Here is a 25,752-nt window from a genome sequence, read left to right on the forward strand (position 1 = left end):
CTATCTGGGCAGCTTTTATCCCAAATACCACTTCCTTTATTTCTTTTAGGTGTCATCTTGATTTTCATATCTGTGAAGGCTTTTCTGATCTCTCTTCACTCTATACGAAAATTTCATCTTAGCCCCAAACACACACACACACACACACACACACACACACACACAGTTCATTGTCTTCAATTCTGCTCTTCTCTTTGCTTATTGAGCTTACCATCAGCTGTAAATAGTATCTGTATTTAACTTTTATTGCTTCTCTTCCCTTGAGCAGAACATGAAGTTTGTGGGGAAAGGGGCCTTGTTTGTGTTCTTGCTGCTTTCTTCTCAATGCTCAGATGTGTGCTGGCCAAAGCAGATTCAGTAACCTCTGTGGGGTGAGGAGACAGGCCAGAGATAGAACAGGCTTCAGGGGACTAAGACAATGGCTATGGGACCAGATGTCTGCAAAGTGATTGTATGGAAAGTGAAGATATAACTAACAGGAATTTTCATAAAGTTCTCCTGCAACAATTTTTCATACAAGTTTTCATAAGATAGCCCTTACCTATATATTGGAACATTGGATTTGTTCAGGAAAATGAAACCAAAAAATGGAGTAAGCAGGCTTTAAGAACCTAAGCAAAACCTTTTCAAAAGGGAAACCAGGGCAAGTGTATGATATGGATGGATGACTATTCCAGTGATTGGCTTTCCTCAGTTACCTATACAGAGGTGTCTGGGATGTGTTTAAATATGACCAATGTACACAATTCATTTTTCTTTTGAAAATATAACATACACAAGATGCTATTACAAACCCTTTGCTCTTGCCAGGAAAGACAAAGGATTGAATTAAATGAACAAACCAGTAGGCGACATCCACCTTGAAAAATGTTAGACATTCCCAAGTTGTTCAGCTCCCCTTCAAGTTGCGTCAACCTTGTTTTTCCTTATCTTTCATTAGTTTCTGTCTCCCCTGGGCTGGAGATTGAGGTCTGTTTGCACCCTGATGCAGTTTCCATTGTAGAAAAATGTAATGATAATACACAATAAATGTGTCTGAGGAAGATTCAACTGGACACTTGATGGGCAATTAATGCCTACTGGATCTAGTCATAGGCTACCTATGTGTTACAAAATTAGTCCCTCTCTGCTCTGTGAGCTTACAGAGATGGAGACTAGTAATGTCTATCTCTCCAAAAATGCAAGAAAAATACACTGACAGGTGTAAAGACCTCTTCTCTTTGCCAGCGAAGGCTGTTAACTCTAAGGTCTTATGTCTGTTTTCTTATGTCTATTATCTGTATGTGTGTGAGCGCACGTGCTCACGCACGCATGTGTACATGCACACACACACATACATACATGCACACTCATGAACAAGCCTCAGAGCACATGTAGAAGTCAGAAAATAGAAAACAATTTGCTTCCACCATGTAGGATCTAGAGATCAAACTCAAGCTTGACAAGTGCCTTTACCACTGAGCCATCTCGATGGCCCACAAGTCACTATTTTTGTCAAACAGGGTGAAGAACTTTGAAGATTGATGATGTTTGCTGAAATGATAATGAATGCATATGCAATTACCAACCACATACATAGGGCTAAAAGTGAAGAAATATTTGTGTTCTTCGATGTTTATTCATTTGCCTACTGAGTGCTACAGTTATAAAATAAAGCATGCTTCTCATCACTTCTAACAGGAATTTCTATTGGGTTTGCCTTTTATATTTCAAATTTAATAAAATCTCAGCAATATATCATATACTACTGTCAAACTGATTCAGTGTTGAATGAAATGTAGACTTTAGTTTGTTAATGAAATATGTATGTGCCATTCTCCAAAAATACTCCACATGTTTTCAAAAGTATACTATACATGAACTGTATAATTTAGTTTCCAGATGGTGGATAAAAATTTGAGGTTACCATGTCCCTTATTGTCAGGTGCTTTTGGTACATTAGAAGTCAAGAAAGGGAAATAATTATATACATTTTAACTATGAGAGTGTACTTTCATGGCAGATAAGCATCTTCCTAACTTTCCTCCTAACTTGTATGAGCTCTTAAGTTCAGAGAGAGAGAGAGAGAGAGAGAGAGAGAGCACTATGAGGGTAGAGAAAGCATGATGAATAAGAAAGTGAAATTCTGGCCTTCCAACTACTAACTGTATAAAAGTAAAGAGATTGTCAATTCTTGAATTCAAGTTCTAGAATTTGATTAGCTCTACCTGTATAGATATATTTCACATTTTTCCATTTTTAAATTTCTGTGACTTTTTAAGATCCTTTTTAACTGTTATACAAGCTATCTACATTTAAAAATATTAAAATGTTGGAATTGTTGCCCTGGGACTCAGAATTGGAAAGGCTTCTTAGAGTTTTACTATAGCTCCGTGGATGCAAAAGAAACATTTCCATGTCTCTTGATATTGCAGATCCTGTCATGAAACCAGTGGTTCAGTTCCATCCTGCTTCTGGGGCTGTAGAGTATGTGGGCAACATTACCTTGACCTGCCAGGTGGCAGGGGGTACCAGGCTAGTTTACCAGTGGCTAAAAAATGGGAAACCGGTTTGCATCAACTCCAGCCACTCCCTTTCTCCCCAAAACAACACCCTTTGGATTGCTCCAGTGACAAAGGATGACATTGGGAACTACAGTTGCCTTGTCTCAAACCCTGTCAGTGAGATGGAAAGTGACATCATTATGCCCACCATATATTGTAAGTAACTTTTTCCCTTATGTTTATATTTATGGGATGGTCTCACGGGGGTAGGCATAAATGATATTAGCACCTATGTCATTTGGTGTTTACCATTATTGTAGCTCCATACTTGTAGTCATGTCACCTAGTTTGTCTGGTCAGGAAATATGTCTACTGACACAGCTTTACTATTTGAAGATCAAGTTGATTTTAACCATTGGGAGATCTCATGTGCAGTGGAATTCCTAATCCCAAGAATCCAGTACCACAAACAGGTGCTGATTCATTCTTCTTCCAGAAGGGAAAGGGAAGGATAGGGACCCGGGAGTGGGATGTGCTCTGTGGACTACACGGAAAAGAAGCACTCCTGGGTCATGCGTGGGAGAGTACCCGTTTTCTCTCTACCATTTCTACACGGTCTTAGCCAAAGGCCAAGAAATGATTCTCCGATTTCTGAAAGAAGGGTTCAAAAGGAATCCACTCTGAGAAATCTCAAGTAATTTCCCAAGAAAATCAGTAATTACTTTCATTGTTGACATTGAATCTCATGTACAAATAAAATGTATTGAATTCTTCAGTTTGTATCATGTTGCCATCACCAAGGTCTCTCCTTTTCCTTATTCTATTATTTTTCTAGTCACTACAGAACCTACCTCTGATTAAATTTGATTTATTTATTTATTTATTTAAATTCTCTCTCTCTGTGTGTGTGTGTGTGTGTGTGTGTATGTGTGTGTGTGTAGGTGTAGGTGTGCACATTGCTACAGCATGTCTGTGGAAGTCAGAGGACAACCTTCAAGAATCATTTCTCTCCTCAGGGAGGAAAATCAAATTGTCAGGCTTGAAAGAAATCTCTTTACCCACTGAGTCACCTCACCTACCATCAAATATGCTTAATGTTATGTGGAAAGTTTAGTATAGCATGGGGTTTGTTAAGTTTTTAGAATAGGGAAATTTGGAGACCGGATAACTCTGCAGTGGGACTGTCCTGGACAATTTAGGGTACTCAGAAGTGTCCCTGTTCTCCATCAGTGCATACCAGCACTAACTAAATTCAAAGACAGGAAACACTGCTTCTTACTGAAGAGAAGCCTCCTTTCCTAAAGTGACATTTGAGTGAACGTGTAACTATGAGCATGGCTGAGCAAGTGAAAGGTCTGGAAAATCATCACATGCCCAGATGGCAACAAGAGACCAAACACAAAGAGGAAGTAAACATGTTTTTCAAGGGCTGAGGCAAATCATGGTTTGTTTTGTTTGTTTGCTCATCTGTTTTAGAGACAACGTGCAGTTCTACATCCAAGGCTGGCCCGGTATTTAATATGTAGCCCGGGCTCGAGGTGAAGGTCAGCCTCCCGTGTACTGAGACTACAGGCATGAGCCACAGTGCATGATTTGTATTTAATAGTGGCAAATAATGTTTAAGGCTTAATTCATAGCCATATTTTAAAGGTTTTAAAAAGTCTTTTCGGGTAGCCTTGTGAGAATATTCTGTCCACTTCTAAAGCAGAGGCAACACATTCACAGAGAAAGTGTGAGCGACAGCAATGCTGCATGACTGCTATAGAATTGTAGGGAAGAATCTGAAACAGTGCGGTGGATTTATACTGCCTTTCTTTACTAAGCAAGTTACTATGACACGAGTTAAAACTTTAATCAAATACAATTAGCATAAATGTATGAGCTGTGAAAACAAGGGAAAAGAAAATATGAACAAACTGAATCAGAAGTAAGACATACCCCCAAGGTTTTCTTGTCTCAGCAATTATCTACCTTATGATCTAGAAGCACAACCTAGATGCATTATTAGTTTCTTTTGCTACCGGGACATCCGCCCTAATTTATTACTTGTTTTTGTTTTGCTTTGTTTTCTTGGTTTCAGGTGACAAGGTTTACATAACATGCATAAGGGTTTGTCACTGATTTCCTATGGATGCAGCATCAAGGTGTTTGCAATTTTCTCATTCCACGTATACTAGGAATATTTCCCTTGTTTGATGCTACTCCCCAATGTTCCATTCATATGTAATTACTCCTCTTCCTTCATTATCTCCTACTGAAAAGCCCATCTGTCCTGGCCTGTTATCACCTCTTCAGTGTCACAAAGAAATTCAATTCTCTGTGCAAACACAGCATCCTGTACATGTCTGTCTCTGATCCTCACTACAGTATCTCCTCCTTGACTGTTCTCCATTCCGGTACAACAACTCTCCTAGGAGCTCCACATGGCTCAAGCATCTTTAGTTTTATAGGGTAATACTTGACATCATTAGTAACTCAGTTTAACCTGACTAACATGGAATAAACTATTTTGTTCATATCATGCTTCAGATCCCACTTTTACTGCGTGGCTCTGTGGTCATACAAAAATCAATAATCAAAGACCACCAGTTCTAATGTTCTCCTATAGATATCCACATCATGATTTAGAATTCCATCATGAATCATCTATTCTGCTTTCATTGTTTCCATGACATTTTCTTCATGCAAAGCAGAACATTTTTGATTGCTAGAAAAGTCATAACAGAACCTATTCAGATTGATTGTATGTTCATTCAGTCATGATATCATAATACATCATGGAATACAATGTCAAGTAAAAAGTCAACAAATACCTACTAATGGTCTGCAAAATGTAAATGCCTTCTAGTTCCAACTGTAAATAATAACCCAATAACCACCACTTTTTGTGTGAAACACATGGTACTGCTGCGGGGAGTACTCTAAGTGATAAAAATTAAAGGGAAAAGAGGTCATTTACAGTAAATACTTACCATCTGCTTCCTTGCAGGGTGGCAAGCAGCAGCATGATGGAAACTTAGGTACTGCTCCCACCCAGTCATAAATTGTTAAAGAGAACAGATGATATGTGATTTTACAAGTCATTTAGTAAACAGCCATCCCTAAGGCAAAGAGTTCATTTCCATTGAGAGTGTTCTGCCAAAGGCAAGACGGTGAACCATAATCCAAAGCCAAATGGAGTTATCCATCTGCTTTTATCTGTATCAAAGGCCGCTCTAGTTCAGCCACTCCAAATGTCTCCTACAGGGCTGCCCCTTCATTGAATAATGTGTCTGTATTCTACCTCAAAATAGAAGAATGTTCACTTTGAAGTGCTGAAGCGATAACCAGTGTAGAGAAAACATCTTCATAGAGTCAGACGAGAGGTGAATGTAAACTGTTTACAGTGTAAGATGAAGTTGTGTGTGCCTGCATGTTTATGTATATAAGAAGGAGACAGACTCATCCCCAAACACAGGAACAGGAAAAGGGGTGAGGAAGGAACAAAAGTAGGAAAAGAGAGGAGGTTGAAAATAAAGATAATCTTTTAGGGGTGGAGAGATGGCTCAGTGTTTAAGAGCACTGGCTGCTCTTTCAGAGGACCTGGGTTCAATTCCAAGCACTCACATGGCAGCTCATAACTGCCTGTAATCCAACCTCGAGTGATTTGATACCCTCATATAGACATAAAACGCAGGCCAAGTGCCAATGGCATTAAATAAAAATTAAAAATAAAAGAGATAACTTTCATTGGTATGCTTCTCTATGATTTTTGCACTGAACATGCATTTCATATCATATAATCAGACAAAACATAAATTTTATAAAATTGTATCAGAAGTAATGAAGTCAAATGCCTCGAAGTATTAGTTTATGGGAATTGGAAGAAATGCTTGGCAGCTACGGTGTGTAGAGGGCTGAGATGTGAAACTGACTATGAGGAGCCAGTGAAGGCATATGTAAGAGAAAAAATGATGCCAACCATGAAATCCAACAAATAAGGAAGTATCAAAAATCAACAGACCTGAGGAGAGGCGAACTCTACATAGTCAGATCCTTGTCTTCCCAAGTATGCTTTATTTAAAACTAGTTATTTTATTAAATTATTGACTTACCAACTATGGCTCTAATTATGGATTTCCTCTATAGCATCAACCTACGCTCCAAGATCAGAGAAATGCTATCTGTGGGAACACTCAAATACATTGCAAAACCTTAAGACAATTCCAAGAGAGAGTTCCTCCCGGAGCTGTGAAGAAGATCGGCACCACTATCTTTCCCATGTGAGAGTGTGCAACAACTTGCTTTTGTGGGCACATTCTGGAAGCCAGTAGGAAGATCAAAACAGACAGACCCTATTTTTATGATCACTCTCATGTCGCTCAGCTCTAAAACGGCTCTCTTACGTCATGCACACAAGCATAGATCCCGCAATGCTTTCAATCCACGCACCATTCCCTCTATTGCTTTTCTTCAAGTGAAACAGTAGTGGCCCCTGGCTATGCTGTCTTAAGTCTCATCAGTGCCAGCAGCCTGAAGGGAGATGATCCCCTGCTGCAGCACAAAGCAGAAGACAGACTTGGAAAGCCATTTTTTTTCCGACATCCCAGTTCCTCCCATGATGCCTAGAACAGTATCATGCATCGGTACACCTTGATGTTGTTTTTTTTTTTGTTTTGTTTTGTTTTTTCTGTATCAGTAAAAGCAACTTTTTGTTCCTGCTGTTCACTCCCCAGCAGAGCATCACTGTTCTTAGCCCCTCCTCCTGAGACTGCATCATAGCCTGAAAGGAGAGAGCAGTGTGGCAAGCCCTAGGTGACTCACAGAAAAGGGCGCCCAGGCTTCCTCATTATCACCATCTATCTCCATCGCCTGGTTGCTTTAACTCTGAAACAAGCCAGCACTCCCTGCCTATGCATTTTACATCATCAGATCCAGCCAAAGTCAAATTGAAATATTAAAAAAAATTGCTCCTGTACTGAACACACAAAAATTTTTATTCACATCATCTCCTAGAGAATGAAGTATAACAACTGTCTATAGAACATTTACATTGTATTCTGTTTTATAGGTAATCTAAGCATGCAAGAATTTCCAGGGGGCTCTATGTATATGTAAATAGTATACAATTAGTACACCATCTTCTATAGAGGACTTGAGCATTCACAGATATGTATTTCCAGAGTGTGTCTTGTAACTAACTGCTCAGGATAACAAAGACTAAGCTTCGGCTTTTTTTTTCCAATAGTAGATTTACTGGTATAACCATAGTGACATAACACTGTGGGGACATTTAACATTTCCCTGTGTCTTCAGAAAGAAAACATGCTGCACAACTAAAATATAATCTATATTATCTATAAAGTAGTGTTTCCAATTTCTGTTATATCTCATGAAACTTGTCTTCACAATGGTAGATGGATCAGCAAATGACGTCAAAATGAAGAATCACTCTGAGGATCTACAAACTTAAAAAAGAGTGGTTTTGCCAATAGCCCCAAATGCTAGAGTGCATCATAAAATTCTTGCCACAATTTCAAATACATAGATAACTTTGGCAGTTAGCTAATCCATATTTTTATATTAAAAGATGAATATATCCCAAAAGTATAAATAACTTCCAAAGAACACTTAATTCATGATTGAGAAAAATGTTGCCCTAAAATCTAGTCCTTATATCACATGATTACATATTTTAGAGACAGTTATTGGCAGTTTTTAAAAAGAAAATGAAAATACTGAGTACTTCATCTAGTTGGTAATTCCTTAAAAATACAAATTATTTATGTCTCTTGCATTCTAAATATACTATAATCTTTATAATTACATTACATTACATACAGAGTAGAAACTTTGTATCTGGAAAATGTTTTTATTAATTTTTATTCTCTACAAGAAACCATACAGAATGTATCTTCATCTGGTCTAATGCCGTAGGGATTGTCATAGGTGTGGAGTGTGGGAAAACACAGTCAAATAGCCATGGTTAAACAGCTTTTTAATTTTTCAATAAAGTGTCATTGAGTGTGTATGTGAGTGTGTGTGTGTGTGTGTGTGTGTGTTCCAAATGGAATCTGTAGCTTAGAAGGATTTTTTAACCTATTAAAATTGTAAGAAAATCTGAAACACCTCTCTACCTATTTGTACAAATCTATGTTCCTTCTGAAACTCTGTGTCTTTGATAAATATTTGCATGACCTGTCATTAAATGGAAAAAACAGACACTTCTCAAAGTAAGCTTGCCAAGGAGAAAATAGTACCTATATGTTGTAAAAAGTATTTTTGAGGGTACCCTCAAAATAGAGATAGAGATTGCATAGCAACAGTGTGCATTTATCAATATGGCACTTGAAAGCTTAGCCCAACACTGATGATGGCAGTATCTGTAAATCTGCAAACGCAAGTTTCAGCCTTTAACTATTACAAGTATGCCCAATCAAGTATTTCCCATTTTGTGATTATCAGAATAAAACAGAGATCAAGAGATCTAATTGGGGGGTTTAAACAAGGGCCTATTGTCTCAAGTGAAGACTTTCAACGAGAGTAAACTGACACTAAGTCCTTCAAGCCCTGAAACTGTGTGACTGTTTACATCACACAGCCCTCCATCTCTTTTTTGCTTTAATACAGATGGACCTTATGGACTTCAAGTTAATTCTGACAAGGGGCTAAAAGTGGGAGAAGTGTTCACTGTGGACCTAGGAGAAGCCATCCTGTTTGACTGTTCTGCTGATTCTTATCCACCCAACACTTACTCCTGGATCCGAAGATCTGACAACACGACATACGTCATTAAACATGGGCCTCGTTTAGAAGTTGCATCTGAGAAAGTGGCCCAGAAGACCACTGACTACATGTGCTGTGCTTACAACAACATAACGGGAAGGCGAGATGAAACCCGTTTCACTGTCATCGTCACTTCTGTAGGTAAGTGTGGCAAAGACCAAAACTTTATAAAACATAAAGGCAAGCTGGCCTCGACTTCCCAGATGTCTGTGGAGAAGAGAACATAATTTTGCTGTTGTTTGAATGGTCTCTTTTCTCAGTTAAGTAAACCATGGATTTGGGGGCTCAAAAAGTAAAAACTCAAAAACAAAATGGAGGGAAATTCAAAAGCCAGCTTTAAGGGCTATGAGTAGTCATCAAATTACTTGTAAATGTGTGTTATTGCCTTCCTGACTTTGCAAGCAGAAACATAAAAGTGATAGACTTCTCAGAAAAGAGTTTATGTGTGCTGTTATGTTAGGTTAGAAGAACAAATACAGGTGAGTTGGGGTCATGGTTTTCCACTTGCTTTTTGGTCTTCACTGGCTCCTCTTCTGTTTTTCATCCTTGACATACCTGAGATCAACAGAAATATTTATCAAGAGCCTTATCCGCTTGGAAACAAACTTTCACAAGTCTATAAAATTCGGCATCCTCTAGAAGTTGCGTCTTAGACATTCTGTGTCCAAAGTCGCAGCTTGTTAGGGACATGTAGCAAACTCCCATCCCACAAGCTTCCCTGTGAAGCATGGCTCTGTTCCATGGTATGATTTCCATTCCATTTTATTCATTCCCACATTGTCTTGTAACACTGGCCACCTTACATGTTTATCTTCAAAGCTTTAAGGCTGTATCCTCATCTGCCTTCCATACACCTCTTTCAGAGGTTCTAAACGCAGAATGTCAGCCTGAAGTATTAGGACTGAGCCCTTTTTTCTTATTCCTCCATACCTGTTCTGCCTGTACAACCCACTTTTTAAGTGAATTTCCCTATAATTTACCAGCTTAGCAGAAAACTAAATGTCACCTCAAATCCTTCCTGCTATTTGTGCCCTAGACAACACTCAGCCACCAAGTTCTGTCTAGCCTATGTTTCTACCTCCCAAATAGACTTTGCCTTCCTTTTTATTGCCCTTCTTCCTTTTCCTCTTTCACCCATTCTTACTTTTAATCTTCCATTATTCTTTTCTCTATTATGTTCAGTATTCTTGCATACAAAAAAAGACAAACCAGTTCCAACTTGAGGAAAAACCTACAGGTCTGAATAAAAAACAATGACTTAGATGATTTCATCAGTGAAGGAACAAGTTACAAAACCTAATAACCATGAATCCACGATGCCTTCTGTTCCATATCAGTATCCCTGGTGCCTAAAATAAGACAGGGAACACAGAGAAGCTCAGTATATTGTGTTCAACAAAGGAAGCAAGAGTAAAAAAATACCTATTTACACAGGTATTATTTAATCCTTAGACCAAAACATGCCATCTACAGCCGTTTAGCTGCTTGCATCAGAATCATCTAGGCAGTTTGCTTTTTAAAATGTAGCTTCTCAGGTGGCTGAGGCAGGAGGAATCCTCTTTCAGTTTCAAGGCCAGCATGGAGTACATAGCATGATCTTGTCTCAAATAGACAACAAACAGTTTTTTAAGACACCCCAGGTGTGCTGGCTCAGGAGATCCAGCTACTATGTTTGAACTCAAATAATATTTAGTTCAAGTGTGACAACTACTTCTATAAGGTTTTTGCCCCTCTAGTGAATTTTTAATTCTTTAAAAACAGCTTAGAGAGTCACAAAGACTTATCAAAGTGTACGAAGCCTACAGGTTGATGAAGAAATGTGTGTTCTCTTAGAACTATTTGAGATTTAAGATATTCGTATTTTTAACATCAAATGTATTGCAGTGCATATGCTGTCTTTATATGGATGTTTTATGATGAAGATAATACTGCCAAAAGTATTGTTGCTCTTAGATCTTGTGCAAGGAAGAAACTGTCAATGTCATCACTTTCAATATGGCGGCTGCCAACCCTGCTTAACATTTCAGTAATTGTCAATGCATTCACTTTCAATATGGCGGCCACTAACCCTGCTATAACCTTTTAGTAACTCAAACACAGCTGAGCAACTAAGGATTAAAAGGTTTAATTTTATTTCATCTTTCTTCATTTGGATTTAAATTGTACATAACTACATCTTTCTAGTACCTGGTGTATTAGAGAATAAAGCTACGAAATTCTTACTTAAATTGAGCCTCATTGGGGCAGCAAAGGGTAATATATTTTCTTTGTAGACCCTCCAAAGCACATGTGTTCAAAAATAATTAAAATTAGCACTCATTCATCCATTATTTGGTACCTATTATAAGAGATAAGGCACTGAGAATCAAACAACCCCTGATAATAATCCCTGATCAAAATGTAATATGTCAAACATACAGACAACTAAAAAACATCTTTTGCCTTATAACTTACTATGTTTTATAGGGTCAACAAGCTTTTCACCATGTAGCCAACTGAAATTTAGTTTAGAACAAGGTGTGTGCATGAGTGTGTGTGTGTGTGTGTGTGTGTGTGTGTGTGTGTGTGTGTGTACCAAAGCATATATGGGATTGTTTGATGGGATAGTTGAATCATGTTAGACTTGTTATTTATGCCCATTGAAAGTGAAAATATAGTAGATATAATATGTAGTACTATATTGCAGTGGAAACTTAACCACCTCTTAAACTTTCTGCATTAATACTCAAATCAGTAAGTATTCATAATATCAGAAGCCCCTAGTACTTGACTAAGATCTTATTACCAAAAACAGCCACAGTCTTCATGTCAGATGATTGTCTTTAATGAAGTTTCAAAAACCTGTTTGACCTGTACAAAGACTGGCATTTATTATTGTAGTAAATAAGGAGAACAGGTGCTCATTTTCCAGAGTGATCCAGGACTGTCAACATTCGTGGCCTCATTGTGGTTTTTCATAGCTGTTTTCCAATCTTCAATGTTCACAGAGCTTTGAGTCCAACAATAGTAAAAAGAAGAAGAAATTACTAGTGTGGATGTGATATGTTGTGCTCAATATTTCTGTTCCAAAATGAATGAATTTCTGCAACACACTAAGCACACACGAACTGACACACATGACTATTGCTTACACGATCATATGAACACTTGTAGAAAATTCATTCTGACAAACAAGATGTGTTAAGGCTTGTAGGGAATTTGAAATTGTTTGTTAGGATGAGATAATTGTGATTAAGATATTTCTAGAACCAAGATGAAGTTTTGTGTCACCAGAGGCCTCTTTATTTTTAATGAGGCAAAACTATGTAACTGCTTTGAAGCCTCAGCAATAAGATGTAGAGGGGAAAAGGAAATGGAGTCAAAGTTGACTCCAGGGTCACAGACACAGAAAGAAAATAACAAGGCCAGGAAATAATCAAAAGTTTTATTGGCTACTTTCAGTTAAGGAGAGGAAAGTTAGAGAATGTGACAATTAGCTCTCTGTCTTCAACTTGTGTGAAGCTAGACAGATGGGAACTTCCACCTCCGTGGGAATTAGATTCACATCTAATTTGAGACATTATTAATTGACCTTTCTGTAACTCAGTGGAGATATCTAAAGAAAACAGAGGCAATTGGAAGAGTTACACAGCAAATGTGTGACAAAATAGCATCTGAATTCAAATCCTTTCTTTTTAACAATCTTAAAAAATTCTATTCTTCTTAGGTCACTAAGCTATTGATGTGAATATTGTCCCTTTAATCAATATGTATAGGTTCTGAAGAATGAAGCAGTGTATAGATATTGCATCTAATGATAGTGATTTAGGTTCAGTAAATTCTTTAAAATACTAGTGATTTAGGTTAAGTAAATACTTTGAAATATGGATATCTGTATTCAAAGAAGTTTTCTTTGAATAATTTCTCTACTAATTTAATGTATGAATATACAAATACTTTGTCCACAAGATATGCTCTTTCATACTTATGAGAAACAATAAAATATCTATAGCTAAAGTAATGTCTAGTTGTTTCAAGGAAATGATAGGCATTAAAAGAATAAATTAGCATTTATATTTGAAACTAATGATTTTACCACCTAATTAAGGACTTCTTTGAATACAGATATCCATATTTTAAAGTATTAACTGACTCTAAATTACTACTGTGAGAACACACACACACACACAGAGGAATGCTTAGAATTCAAACGTTTGTATTTAATGAAAATATTCAAGTCCCTGAAGACATGTGGACGTGGTTTAAGAGGTATCTATAATAGATGTGTTTTAGATTTATAAGTAATGTGGATAAAATCAATCATTCCAAAATTATAAACCAAATCATTTCATTAGAAAGTAGGAAAGAACATTATCTAGGAAGAGAAATGGATTAATCTTCCATAGTTAGCTACCAGTTTCTCAACTTTGGGTCATTTAAGATACAGATTGAGATACAACCTTAACCTTGACATCTGGATCCTGAGACTTTTAATGACAAATGCTTGAGAACCTACCACAGAGGATCTGTGTCTGTCAAGTGGGTGTGTGAAGGAGTGTGAAGGTAACACAGCCCAGAGTATGACATATTCATTTCCATTGGGACATGAGGCAGCTGCTATAATTAGTGAACAGATTGGATGAAAAGAGTTCTCAGGGCAGCATTCTCATCTAGAAATAGATGCACTACCTATGTAGCATATGGCTGTCCTGTGTGGGGTGCAATCTCAAATAACAGGGTAGTGATACCATGGATACCACACCTCTTGCCTATATTTACACTTAACATGTTATTCCATTTTATTTGTTTGCTTAAGGAGGGGGCAAATATCATTTCCACTCTGGCTTTGGTAAATGAGTCGACCGTGTTTAAATTGTGGGAAGGATGGCATGCTATGTCCAAATGAATAACATAAACTCTGAAAGGAGAGAGAAGGGAGCTCCTCCAAATTCCCAGACCTGCCTTACAGGTCCCAGTATATTCTCTGAGCAATAAGACTGGAATTTGTCTATTGTCATATCTTCAAGACAGAGTTCCAGAAGCTCGTCTATCCAAAAACACACTTGTCTAGGGATAAAAACCACAGCAACAGTGCCCTTGAATGTGTGTTCTAGATAGACAAACAGGGATAAGAGCAGAGACCCTCTAGATGAGGGAGGTAGAGACCCATGGTCCTCTAGATGAGAAAGCCAAGAAAAGTCATTTGTTTTCAGAAAAGAGCCATTTGCATCCTCCTCTCAGTGGAGAGGATGCTGACCTTCACTAAAGCCAGGCTTTTAGACTGACAGGAACTGATCACAGCAAGGGACAGGTGGGTCTCTGATTGTAGACCAATAGGAGCCAACTGGAGGCAGTGAGAGGCCAGTAAGGAAGAAGTCTAAGAACACAGGGAAGAATGAGAAATGAGAAGGTTGTGACTCTGTGTAGAAGAGAATCTACAAATTTGATTACTTGTCAAAGAAAGGAAAAATGAGAAATGAAGGACAGGGAAATGTGTCCTTTGTGTCTTGGGGTAATACAGCAAATTAATTTGTGTTAAACCTGTTGCTAGGTTTAAGAATCATAGAAGTACCTGGCAAATGATGGATGCCAGAGTGAATCAAGAGTGGTCGGAAACAGTCATCACTGGCATACTTTTAATTTTAAGGAAAAAAAATAAAAACAGCCAAGACTATACTAAAATGGTTTTCTGCATAATGAAATAAATTAGCACTTGATTATGTTTAGAGGTTCCAAATTTTAATCATATGGCTAGTGTGAGGTGAAAGAGCTGAAGTATCTAAAGTTGATATTAAAGCTTGAAACTTCCTGGGGCTATGGAGACAACTCAGATATTAAAAACACTTGCTGCTCTAACAAAGGGCCCAGATTCAGATCAGAAAGCTCACAACTGCCTGTAACTCCAACTCCAGGGGATTTGACGCCTTTCATTGGCCTCCATAGACCCTTGCACAGAAGTGGAATACACACAAAATAATAATAATAATAATAATAATAAATTTTAATTGGAATTTTCCCAGGGTGTCAAGACAAAGTTAGGGCCTTGGTACTAGCCTAGAGGAAACACGTCTCCCAGAGGGAGAGTGTCCCTTTCAATAGAATGCTTCGACACAGGAGAGTTAACCTATGGTGACATTCAACCATGATGTGACAAAATTAGACTTCAGATGAATATTTGATTAAAACCCAATTCAGCAGAAAAATTGCTTGCATCACTGATGAACAAGCAGGATATTAATATAAACATTGCTGGAGCATTAAAAAGATCACAGTGACCACAGAACAGCACAGAATTTTTCATAGCAGAAGCTATCCTTGTCTCTCAGACGTAAAGAGCATATGAAAACAGCAGTGTATGGTCAAACTGAAGGGAAGGCATGGTTTCCGTAACCTGTCTACTACAGTTCGGTATTTACCAGCTATGCTACAGTAGAAAAGATTAGATATTTTTTAAGTGATCGTGTTCTACAGGGGAAACCAAGTGGATTTTAGATAGCCCCATATTGGGAGACAGGGATGACTAAGGGCTCCCACTCACTTTAACTCCTGGAGATCCTAACAGAACCTTCATGAACGGAGAAGAAAAGGAGGCTAGCTCAGCATTTACTGCAGAACTGAGTAGACGCTGTTCCTCATCACACCCAGATTCTCAGGTTATGTGTGAAATGAAAGTGGCATTACATGAATTTAGCCCACATCAGTCTGGGTAGATAGGCAACTGCCATGACTCATTTCCATGAATATCAGAGCTGCTTGTTAAAGGTCACAACTACTTCCTCCTACACAGGTTAATATATGACTAAACATATCATAGCGTGCAGCTGGTATTAACATAACCACCCTCAATAAGCTGTGTCAAACAGCATTGGAAGAGGAAGAATGAAATAGTAGAAGACTGGTTTTACTACCACCATTATAACCTAAGTGACCTTTGCAAGGCTCGGCTTCCTCATCCAGAAGAGATAATAATTGCTCTCTAATAAGATCGCCAAGGCAACTCAGCAGTTACTGTGGATCCTGCATCCTGAGCTCAGAGCTTGGTATATTGTAAGCCCTCAGCATGTGTATTAGAGCTATGAGCACCATTCTTAAGACAGTTCTAGTAATAAAAGGAATGGCCTACAAAACAAAGTACTTTTAATTGCAAGATGGGATTTTACATTTAAAATTTTTAATTTATTGGTGTGTGTGTGTGTGTGTGTGTGTGTGTGTGTGTGTGTGTGTGTGTGCATGAGTGCACTTGCCTGGGTGTGTGGCACTGCACATGTTCCACAGTGAACATGTAGAAATCAAAAAATGATTTTTGGAAGACAATTTTCTCCTTCCGCAGTGGATTCCAGTGTCAATCCCAGATAGATCTCCAAGTCTAGACTGAGTACTTTTACTGGCTGAGCCAAGCCATCTGGCAGGCCTGACTTCAAATATTTTATTGAAAATTGCATGTACATGCTATTTGGGAAATGGGCATTTCTTGATTGGTTTAAAAAAAAAGTAGTAGAGTGTATTTGAAATAAACACCCTTCTTCTCACATCCTTAAATACATGCCACCATGCCCCTGGAAAGATACCCACCCCTGAATCACACTAAAACAGCAAGAATGAAGACAGCGACCATCATCCTGCACACCCTGCATCTGAGAGTGCAGAGACAATGAGCTGAGACAAGACGGTGGCAAACTCAAGTGAAAAGTGTGGCAGCAACAATTCTCTATGACCAACATCATGTCAGTGTGTCCCCAAGGAGTTTGGAAATTAAGTCTTAAATCACTGTATCCCATCCATTTGGGGAGAGGAAGGAGGGCAGGCAATCGTGTCCTATTTAGTGGAGAATAGTCATAAGCATTTCAGAATATATAGTAAGGTATTGCTAATTTTTTTTTTAGGACTGGAGAAGCTTGCACAAAAAGGAAAATCACTGTCCCCATTAGCAAGTATAACTGGAATATCGCTGTTTTTGATTATATCCATGTCTCTTATTTTTCTGTGGAAAAAATATCAACCTTGCAAAGGTAGGTTTACATTAGAAAAAAAACCAATACATTTTAGAAACATTCTCCCCCACCAAAAAATACCTTACTGTGTTTCCTCCTCTCTTTTGTTTTTAGTTATAAGGAAGAAGCTAAAAGGCCGGTAATGTATATGTTTTTTGTGTAAATAACTTAAAATTTTTCCCTCAATTATAATTCTTGATTAATACATCTTTTGTCTTTTCAGACCAGAGTCCGTGTACAGAAAAGCTCAAACATTTTCAGGTAATGGGCGGGCAAGAAAGGAGTGTTATCCATAGTGATGTATAATAACTAATCATTTGTGTTTACTGGGGATATTTGCAGATGTCACTGTCGATGTAATAAAATGAATAGAAGCCGATGTGAGCCCAGTCCCAACCCCAACATTGTTCAGTGTCTTCCCTTTACAAAGTGCTGCCTCTGTGGTGGTTTTATGTGAGCCACACAGCTCTGTAGGTTAAGCTAGGGAAAGACTCTCAACTCCAAATACAGACAAGGCAACTAACGATTGGAGGGATGGAGGTGAGTTCTCCTCCTTTCTCACTGTTAGCCTCTCCTCATTAGTGTGTGAGAGCAAAGGGAGCCTCTGTAGTTTCTGGAGCATATACGATTCTGGCAGCCCCGTCCTAAGGACAGGAAGAAATGGAGGTGTAATCAGGGGCAGGGCTGCTCCTTTGTCTCCACACAACCCTCACTACCTTCCCTGTTGAATCCGTACTGAGTTGTTCTAAGTTAACCCTGGAACTTATGCTGGGATGATGGTGTCACCGACAGACAGGTTTCTGTCCCATATCTGCGACATTCCCCTTGGGAAAATTATTATTCTTGGTCTCAAATCTATATAACAGGGATTAAAAAAAAAAAAAAAAAAAAAAAAAAAAAGCTTCCTCCTGGGGCTGCTATGAGAATTAAAACTATGTGAACAGCCCAATGTGACTCTTAATGAAAACGAAAAATGGCTCTTCCTTTCATCTAATCTTTGTTCTCTACGTAATTGGATGTCACAGAGGGGAAGGGTTCCAAGACCATCTGGCTCCTCCCAACCACCTCCACCCTCTTTATTTCCAAGATAAAGTTTGGGTAATGTCCCTATTGTGCTGCAGCAGGTTTAAGGTGCCTGTGTAGCTACTGTTATTAATCATTCTTTTCTAATGTTCTCTGTCAGATCTATCAAGGCACGGTAGATATTATGAGTGGGTCAAAGAGTGCTGTGACCTCTAGGCTAAAACTTGTGTACTTAAATCCCTAATCTTTCCCAAATATGTGATGTGTTTGAGATGAACTACAATATTCCCACATCAGACCTTGAGAATAGTTAGTCAAGTTCAGTTACATTTTTCCTCTTGAGAAGGACTTACTCCCAAAACCATTCATAGTGACCATATGACACTAGGAAATATTAAATGGTTTCATGCAAATACCACTTAAAGCAGACAGTAAAGATAAGTTCCTTGGGTATTCCTAATAAACAAAAATAAATGCACGAATCTTTAAATATCAGAGGAGAGCATTGCTTCTGTAAATATCGTCATTTTTCCTTTCAGGCCATGAAGATGCTCTGGGTGACTTCGGAATATACGAATTTGTGACTTTTCCAGATGCGTCTGGTGTTCCCAGGGTTGGTTTTCCTAGTGGCTGATTAACCAAGAAGTAGAATTCTGCTTTCCCAGAGGTGTAAGCAGCATCCGTTTAAGGACGAGGGCGGCGATGTGCAATGCCTTCACTAGCCCTCGCTGCATCCCACAGTGTCGACTCTGTATACTGAGATTTGTGGAGCGAAGGCATTTTTCTCATTTTTGTTCTCTCATAGAGACAGTAGAACTGACACAAATAAGGAACTTACACTACCTAAAATAAACACCCCATTGCCTGATATATTCTATAAATAAAGACGTCACTAGGTTGAATATAGAGAGGAAAGAGGAAGAGGAGATCAGGAGTCCCTGGCTTAAATTACTCCATGTTGTTTCAGTAGCTTCAGCCCTTAACTTCACAGAACTCTCTCTATTCCTCAGTCTCCTTCCTTTCCACCGCATAACTCCCAATAACTTTTCAAAGATAGTCGATCACATCCTTGAAGTTACTTGCTTGTCATAAGGGAATTGTCATATAGTAAAAAAAAAAAAAAAAAAAAAAAAAAAAAAAAAATAATATGCAGGTATCTTTATTTTTACGCTAAGGAACATTTTAAAAGGCAGGGGCTTTTACAGTTGAAACCATTTGTTTTCAATTTTAAAATTTTAAAATGTTGCAAATGATCAGTTCCATGCAGAATGTGTGTCCCTGAATTATCAGCTCATGAGCTTTTGTAGATTTGTAAAGGACCAGGCTTTCCTCTGTCTCCTTGCTCCCTTGTAATAGTCCACTTGGGAGGAAGCAAAAATGGATTGCTTGCTTCTGGGTGTTCTTTCCTCCATTTCTTAGAAAAGAACTGCTTGTCATTAGGAAACAGTCCCTTTGTTCTTCGCATTCTATCACCCTGTGTACTTCATCCAGTGAGCTTCCTGGCTACAGACTTTATTACAGACACGTCCTGTGAGTAATGGAGTGGAGTTGATTGGATTTCATCCTCCTGGAGGGTGAGTCAGTAGGATGAAGATGAGATGCACCTGACAAAGGTTTTGCAGTCCCCCTACTCAATCTTAGACAGGATTGTTTCCCTCTTCCCCTCTGCAAGCAAAAAGACAAAATAAATAGGTGCTTGATCTGTTAACTAAAAGCACCTCCACAGTGCCATAGAACCCCCTTCTAAGGTGTATCGCCAAAGAATAGAGCAGGGGAATGAAGAGCTAAAAGAATATGCTGAGTTTTGAGACACAGAGTTTTCTATATTTAAGAAAGCCCACATTTTATTCCTCGTAATTCATTATAAAGGAGTGGGAGTTGTGTAAGAAGTTTGCACTCAGATTAATCATTACACAGACTGGGTATCATTTGAAGCCTCTGCTGGCTCCAAGGACTTTGGTGTCCAGGAGCTTGAAACAGATAAATGTGCCCTTGAGTTCCATTTCAGAAGCTTGGCTAAGTTCTGTGACCCACAGAATAGCTTGATTTGGAACCATGCTCATATCAAATCAGAAATCTCCTAAGAATATTGCTGATATTCTTACTTGGCCATGTCAGGTGCTTGGAGGATGAAGTAAGAAGTCAAAACAAACAACTAAAAAAGAAAGAGGACAATAGTATGGGGTGAAGAGTCTGAGTCAGAAGCCAGTTTGGCATTTACTTGGGAAGACTGGTAGCCCAAGGCAATGAACATGAGAAGAAAATAACAACTAATAAAAGAATTGTCCATAAGAAGGGAAATAAATTTAATCGCTATTTTATTTGCATCTTAAAAATCAAAACAACCTGTTTTGTTATTGAAGTACATGTAAGAAAGATTGCTTATCTCTTTGCCTGCTGTACATTTCATATCCATCTAGCACTTCTTCCAAGGGCTGGACAGAAGGCAAATGTGTAAAATTAATAAGTGGGTTGTTATTCAATAGTTCTAATATTCTATCATATATTTTAGCATACGTCTACCATCTTCATGTCAAGGAAAATGAAGTCAATCTCAATTATAAAGTCTATCAAAATTGCAGCATAAAATGACTAGAGAAGTCATGGCCCATGACCATAGGGCTTCTCTTGAAAGGAATGAAAACGGGTTCCAAAACTAGATAAAGTTAAGGCATCCCAGTACACATTGTTGAGTCAAATCAAAAAAAGGAAAGCATGCCTTAGTCTTACCCAAGGTAGACACTTCCTATGGGTGCTGTGTAAATATGAAGGACTGCAGGAACGTAGAGTTGTGAGTAAACTGGGGGCTGAGCGGAAAGGAATACCAGACTGACAACAAGCCAGAAGGCACTGTTTACAGAAAGGAGGAATGTGAGGAAAACACATAAAATGAAAGGTTAAACAAAGTGTGTGATAATTTTCACCAGATCAATACACTACATTTGTTTCATGTTCAGCCACGCCTTTAGTTTTCAGAGTCATTACCATAGTATTAAAACTAAAGCATCACCTTTTGTTTCCTTACTCACTTGCAATGTGATGAGGACTTTTGACTTCACATTATTCTTTCTGTCAAGCCAGCCTTGCACATGAGATTGGCAAAAAGTGCCCAAAAGAGCAATTAAGATATAACAGTTATATGGTTCTAAACTGTCATGCTGGAGTTTTTTTTAATCTCAGTTTTTGCTAATTTTCTATTTTTTTTTTTTTTCTGTACGATATTTCCAGCTTTCTTCTTAAGTGACGAAAAAAGTGGTAGGATTGCCAAGCTATTCCTGAAAGAAAGAAATAAACAACATAGCATGGGTGCAGGAAATTGTAGCAAGGAGGAAGTCATATTCCAGAGGTGGCTAACATCCACCCATCTAGTCTGTCATCCTCAAGGCTAATCGTGGGCTAAGTTTTTCCTTTCAATGTGCTATGTTTTCTAGATGCCAAGTAGGTCCGCTCCAGCCCTTGATGGCGTGACAGGGCAAGATTTTCTTGGAACCATTTATGAAGTTATTCATCACATCCCTGCCCAACAAGACAATCTAGAGTAAGTATGAATCTGCATTTGGTGGGTGCAGTGGAGGGTCTCAGAGGTCACCTTTTGTTTTCCTTAAACTTTATTAGAAGCCCCCCAAGAAATACTAAAACAGGAGGCCATGACTTCAAAGCATGTGAGAGTCTTCAAGAACATCGTCATTTGAAAATAATTTTGAAAAATAAAACAGGCAAGTGTAGAACTATCATCTAGAGTCATGCACACGGACAGGTAGATGAGGGGCATTGCCTGTCTGCTGCATATGTTTCTCTCTTTCAGTGTGGCCCTGAGGAATCCACATCTGGGTATGAAAGGCTCAGTCAGGCCAGTGCTGAGGCCATCTTAGTAATCCTCATGACTTGGCAGTGACCATGGTCATTTTACAGCTGCAATGCTCTGTCACTAAAGATAACACCGGCAAAAGGCTACCAAGGGAGAATGGCCGAGTCACATCAAAGGCCCCACGTCCTCCCATTCAAGGCTGACTGTTCCCACGTGCATAAGACTGCTCCCTCCAAGAACAAAACCTGTGTTGAAACAAAAGACAGCAAACAACTTACCCAGTTAAGCTCAAGGTTTTTACTAGAAGACCTGTCTCTTCTCTGCCACGGAGGAGCTAAGCCCACAGTCTCCTGAAATAATAAGATCAACTTCTGTTTATGTGTATGTAGCCGCCTGCAGGCCTAACTGCCTCAAATCGTCTCCCACCCTTTCTTTAGCTGTCATTTGTTGACTTTGAAAAGAACATCAATAACCACACACAGGAACTTCCCCTCTGGCAAATGGAACAGTTCCAACAATGTAATTCCTGCTTGCTTCTGGGTGAATATTAAAAATGACAGCTAAGAGTACATGAGTGCATGGAAAACCATCTGATGGGGGAAGAGCCCACACACGGGGACAATGCAGTTGCTTTAGAACTAAATATGTGACAAGAAACTTCAGAGGACCCTGTCAGAAAAAATGCACATGAATTTCTGGCTTGAAATTTAAAAAAAAAAAAAAAGTTTTGGTTTGAAGCAATATATCGCTCGAACTGCCGCCATTCAGGAAGGAGACACAATACCAAGATTCTTGAAAAATAAAACACTAAAATGATACCTGTCCCTCTCTCTTTCTGGAACAGGGGATGGGGGAATGTTTTGTTTTCATACTCTTCTTTTTTGCTTGACAAATATTTGTTGTGCATAGTTATGGGGTACTATGTAATTGTTTTGACCCATGTATACCTTGATTAATGATCAAATCATGTTGGTTAGCATATCTGTCACCATAACGCTTGAGATAGTGTCTGCTTCCTAAGACTCAATCCAGTAAAGAATGGTTCAGTTTGTGAAGTGCTTGCCTCAAGTGGAGGCCTGAGCTTGGATCCCAGAACCCACACAGCAAAGCCTGGCAGAGCAGCAAGCACCCAGAGCCACAGGGATGCAGACCAGAGACAGAAAAATCCCAGGAGTTTATTGGCCAGTCAGACTAGCCCAGGTCCAGGAAGACCTTGTTTCAAATAAATAAATAAATAAATAAATAAATAAATAAATAAATAAATCAATCAATCAATCAGAAAAGCAATTGAAGAAGACACCTGGTGATGACCTTTCCTCTTGCAAACATATACAAACACATACACATAAATATACATACACACACACATACATGTTCACAGTAAATTGGTCTGTTTTCATATGCTAGTACTCAGCTCAATGATTTGTTTAGTGAACATACAGTTGCATTTGCTGAAATATCATTCATTAATACCATTAAATGATCTTGGCTCAGTATGTTTTGCACCCAAGCTTGGTATCTTTTTTTTTAAAAAAAAAATTTATTCGATTTTTTTTACACAATAAATTTTTATCATAGCTTTTTCAACTCCTTCTGGATTCCCTCCAACTCCCTACACACCCAAATTCATGTTCTTTCTCTCTATTACAAAAGCAAAAACAGACAAAAAGAGAGAAAATCAATAGGACCAAGGGTGGGGGAGGAGTCTGTTTTGTGTTGGCCAACTACTCCTGGCCATGAGGCTTGTCTGGAGTGTGGTTAATATACCAGTGACACACCATTGAACAAAACTGATTTTCCCTTTCCAGACAGTGTCAATTGCAAAGGGCACCTTGGTTAGAGGTGAGACTTAGTGTCCACTTCCCTTCTCGGTGCTAGAACTCCCTCTGGTCTGAGCTTGTGCAGGGACTGTGTATATTGTCAGACTGTGAGTTCATGTGTGATCAGTCCTGTTGTATCCAGAAGGTACTGTTTTCTTGGTGTCGTCCACCACCTCTGGCTCTTAGAATCTTTCTGTCCCCTCTTCTGCAGGGTTCCCTGAGCCAGGAGAAGAAGGGTTTGATAAAGACATCCGTTTCAGAGCTGAGTTCTCCAAAGTCTCTCACTCTCTGAGACAACAGTGCCCAGGTGTAGATCTATCTCTTTGTTAATTGCCATCTACTTACTGCAATCCGGAGCTTGTCTGATTAGGGTTGAACAATGTTCTGGCATGTAGAGATAGTGATATATCATTAGGATTTATTTCATTGCTGTGTTCCTTTAGCAGAATAATAGTAGTCAGTTTTCCTCTAGGGACATTACCTATCTAGTCTCAGGTTCTTGGCTACTTTGTCAGTATTAGGTAATTATTCTGTCTCATGGAGTGGACCTTAAAACCAATCAAAATGTGGTGATTACTCCCATGTTTATTGCTGTCTTGGAAACTAGACATTTATATAATTAAACCTTGAATTCCAAAACATAGTAATCTGCAAAATGATAGTCGCCCTTTGTACTATTGATTGGTAAATATAGTTTTCTTGAATCAACTCAAAGCACTCATATTCATCATCTTTACAACTGTGGGAAGGAGTTAAAGTAGTTAAAGGTTTTCACCTATAAGCCTAGAAATCTACAGAACAAACTTATTCATGTTTCATGAATCTCTTCACCAGGTGAGATTCCAAGGGAAAAGTGGTACATTGGAGTGAAATAATGAAGGAACATTTTGAGAGAAAATATTTGGATCTGTGAAGAAATACAAAAACCCCAGCACCCCTCAGTCACACTTCTAAAAGCAGAGTAGAGACACCTGTGCTGAGTGGCAGGTCCTCTCTCTCTATCTCTCTCTCTCTCTCTCTCTCTCTCTCTCTCTCTCACACACACACACACACACTCCAGGGACACTGTTTATCAGCCAGACTGGGAGGAAGGAGACAGTGAAGTCCAGTTGCTTTGTATGTGAAGGCTTTCAAGCATCCCTGTTAGTGCTCACCTATGCCCGTACTTGTTAGTGCTCCCCTATGCCTGTCCCTGTTAGTGCTCACCTATGCCCGTCCCTGTTAGTGCTCCCCTATGCCCATCCCTGTTAGTGCTCCCCTATGCCCGTCCCTGTTAGTGCTCCCCTATGCCCGTCCCTGTAGTGCTCCCCTATGCCCATCCCTGTTAGTGCTCACCTATGCCCGCCCTGTTAGTGCTCACCTATGCCCGTCCCTGTTAGTGCTCCCCTATGCCCGTCCCTGTTAGTGCTCCCCTATGCCCGTCCCTGTAGTGCTCCCCTATGCCCGTCCCTGTTAGTGCTCACCTATGCCCGCCCTGTTAGTGCTCACCTATGCCCGTCCCTGTTAGTGCTCCCCTATGCCCGTCCCTGTTAGTGCTCCCCTATGCCCGTCCCTGTTAGTGCTCACCTATGCCCGCCCTGTTAGTGCTCCCCTATGCCCGTCCCTGTAGTGCTCCCCTATGCCCGTCCCTGTTAGCACTCAATGCTCCACTTTCAGCAATGCTAACACCACCCTGTGGCACCTATGAACTCAGAGACTTGACCTTTGTAAATGTTTGTGGTAAGCTTTGTTTTGTTAAATGCTCATTACTGTTATGATAGCCAACCCTCCCCCCCTTTTTTTGGTTCCCCAATTGATTTCTTATTATTTGCTCATAAAAAAATAAGTATGCTTAACACGAAAGTAAGTCTGTGCCTTCACCCCGGTTGTCACGAATTTTATTA

The 25,752-nt window shown here is 39.1% G+C and overlaps 1 protein-coding gene across 5 annotated transcripts in view; it reads left to right on the plus strand.

Annotated features, from left to right (window-relative positions):
* The window catches only part of Hepacam2 (HEPACAM family member 2), a 31,903-nt gene extending 8,361 nt beyond the window's left edge, over nucleotides 1-23,542 (plus strand). For 2 of the 5 annotated variants that reach the window (XM_051177181.1, XM_051177180.1), the window contains exons 3-10: nucleotides 2,415-2,699; nucleotides 9,093-9,389; nucleotides 17,111-17,236; nucleotides 17,333-17,357; nucleotides 17,442-17,479; nucleotides 18,781-18,854; nucleotides 21,673-21,779; nucleotides 21,857-22,175. In XM_051177181.1, the coding sequence (XP_051033138.1) occupies nucleotides 2,415-2,699; nucleotides 9,093-9,389; nucleotides 17,111-17,236; nucleotides 17,333-17,357; nucleotides 17,442-17,479; nucleotides 18,781-18,854; nucleotides 21,673-21,779; nucleotides 21,857-21,980 (1,076 nt within the window). In that variant the 3' untranslated portion in view covers nucleotides 21,981-22,175. Of the gene's footprint in view, nucleotides 1-2,414; nucleotides 2,700-9,092; nucleotides 9,390-17,110; nucleotides 17,237-17,332; nucleotides 17,358-17,441; nucleotides 17,480-18,780; nucleotides 18,855-21,672; nucleotides 21,784-21,856 lie in introns of those variants that run through there. The other 3 variants (XM_051177184.1, XM_051177185.1, XM_051177183.1) reach the window with 2 other exon arrangements.
* Nucleotides 23,543-25,752: the final 2,210 nt, after the last annotated feature.

The sequence above is a fragment of the Phodopus roborovskii genome, unplaced genomic scaffold (assembly GCF_943737965.1).
Source record: "Phodopus roborovskii unplaced genomic scaffold, PHOROB, whole genome shotgun sequence".
NCBI classification, from domain to species: Eukaryota; Metazoa; Chordata; class Mammalia; order Rodentia; family Cricetidae; genus Phodopus; species Phodopus roborovskii.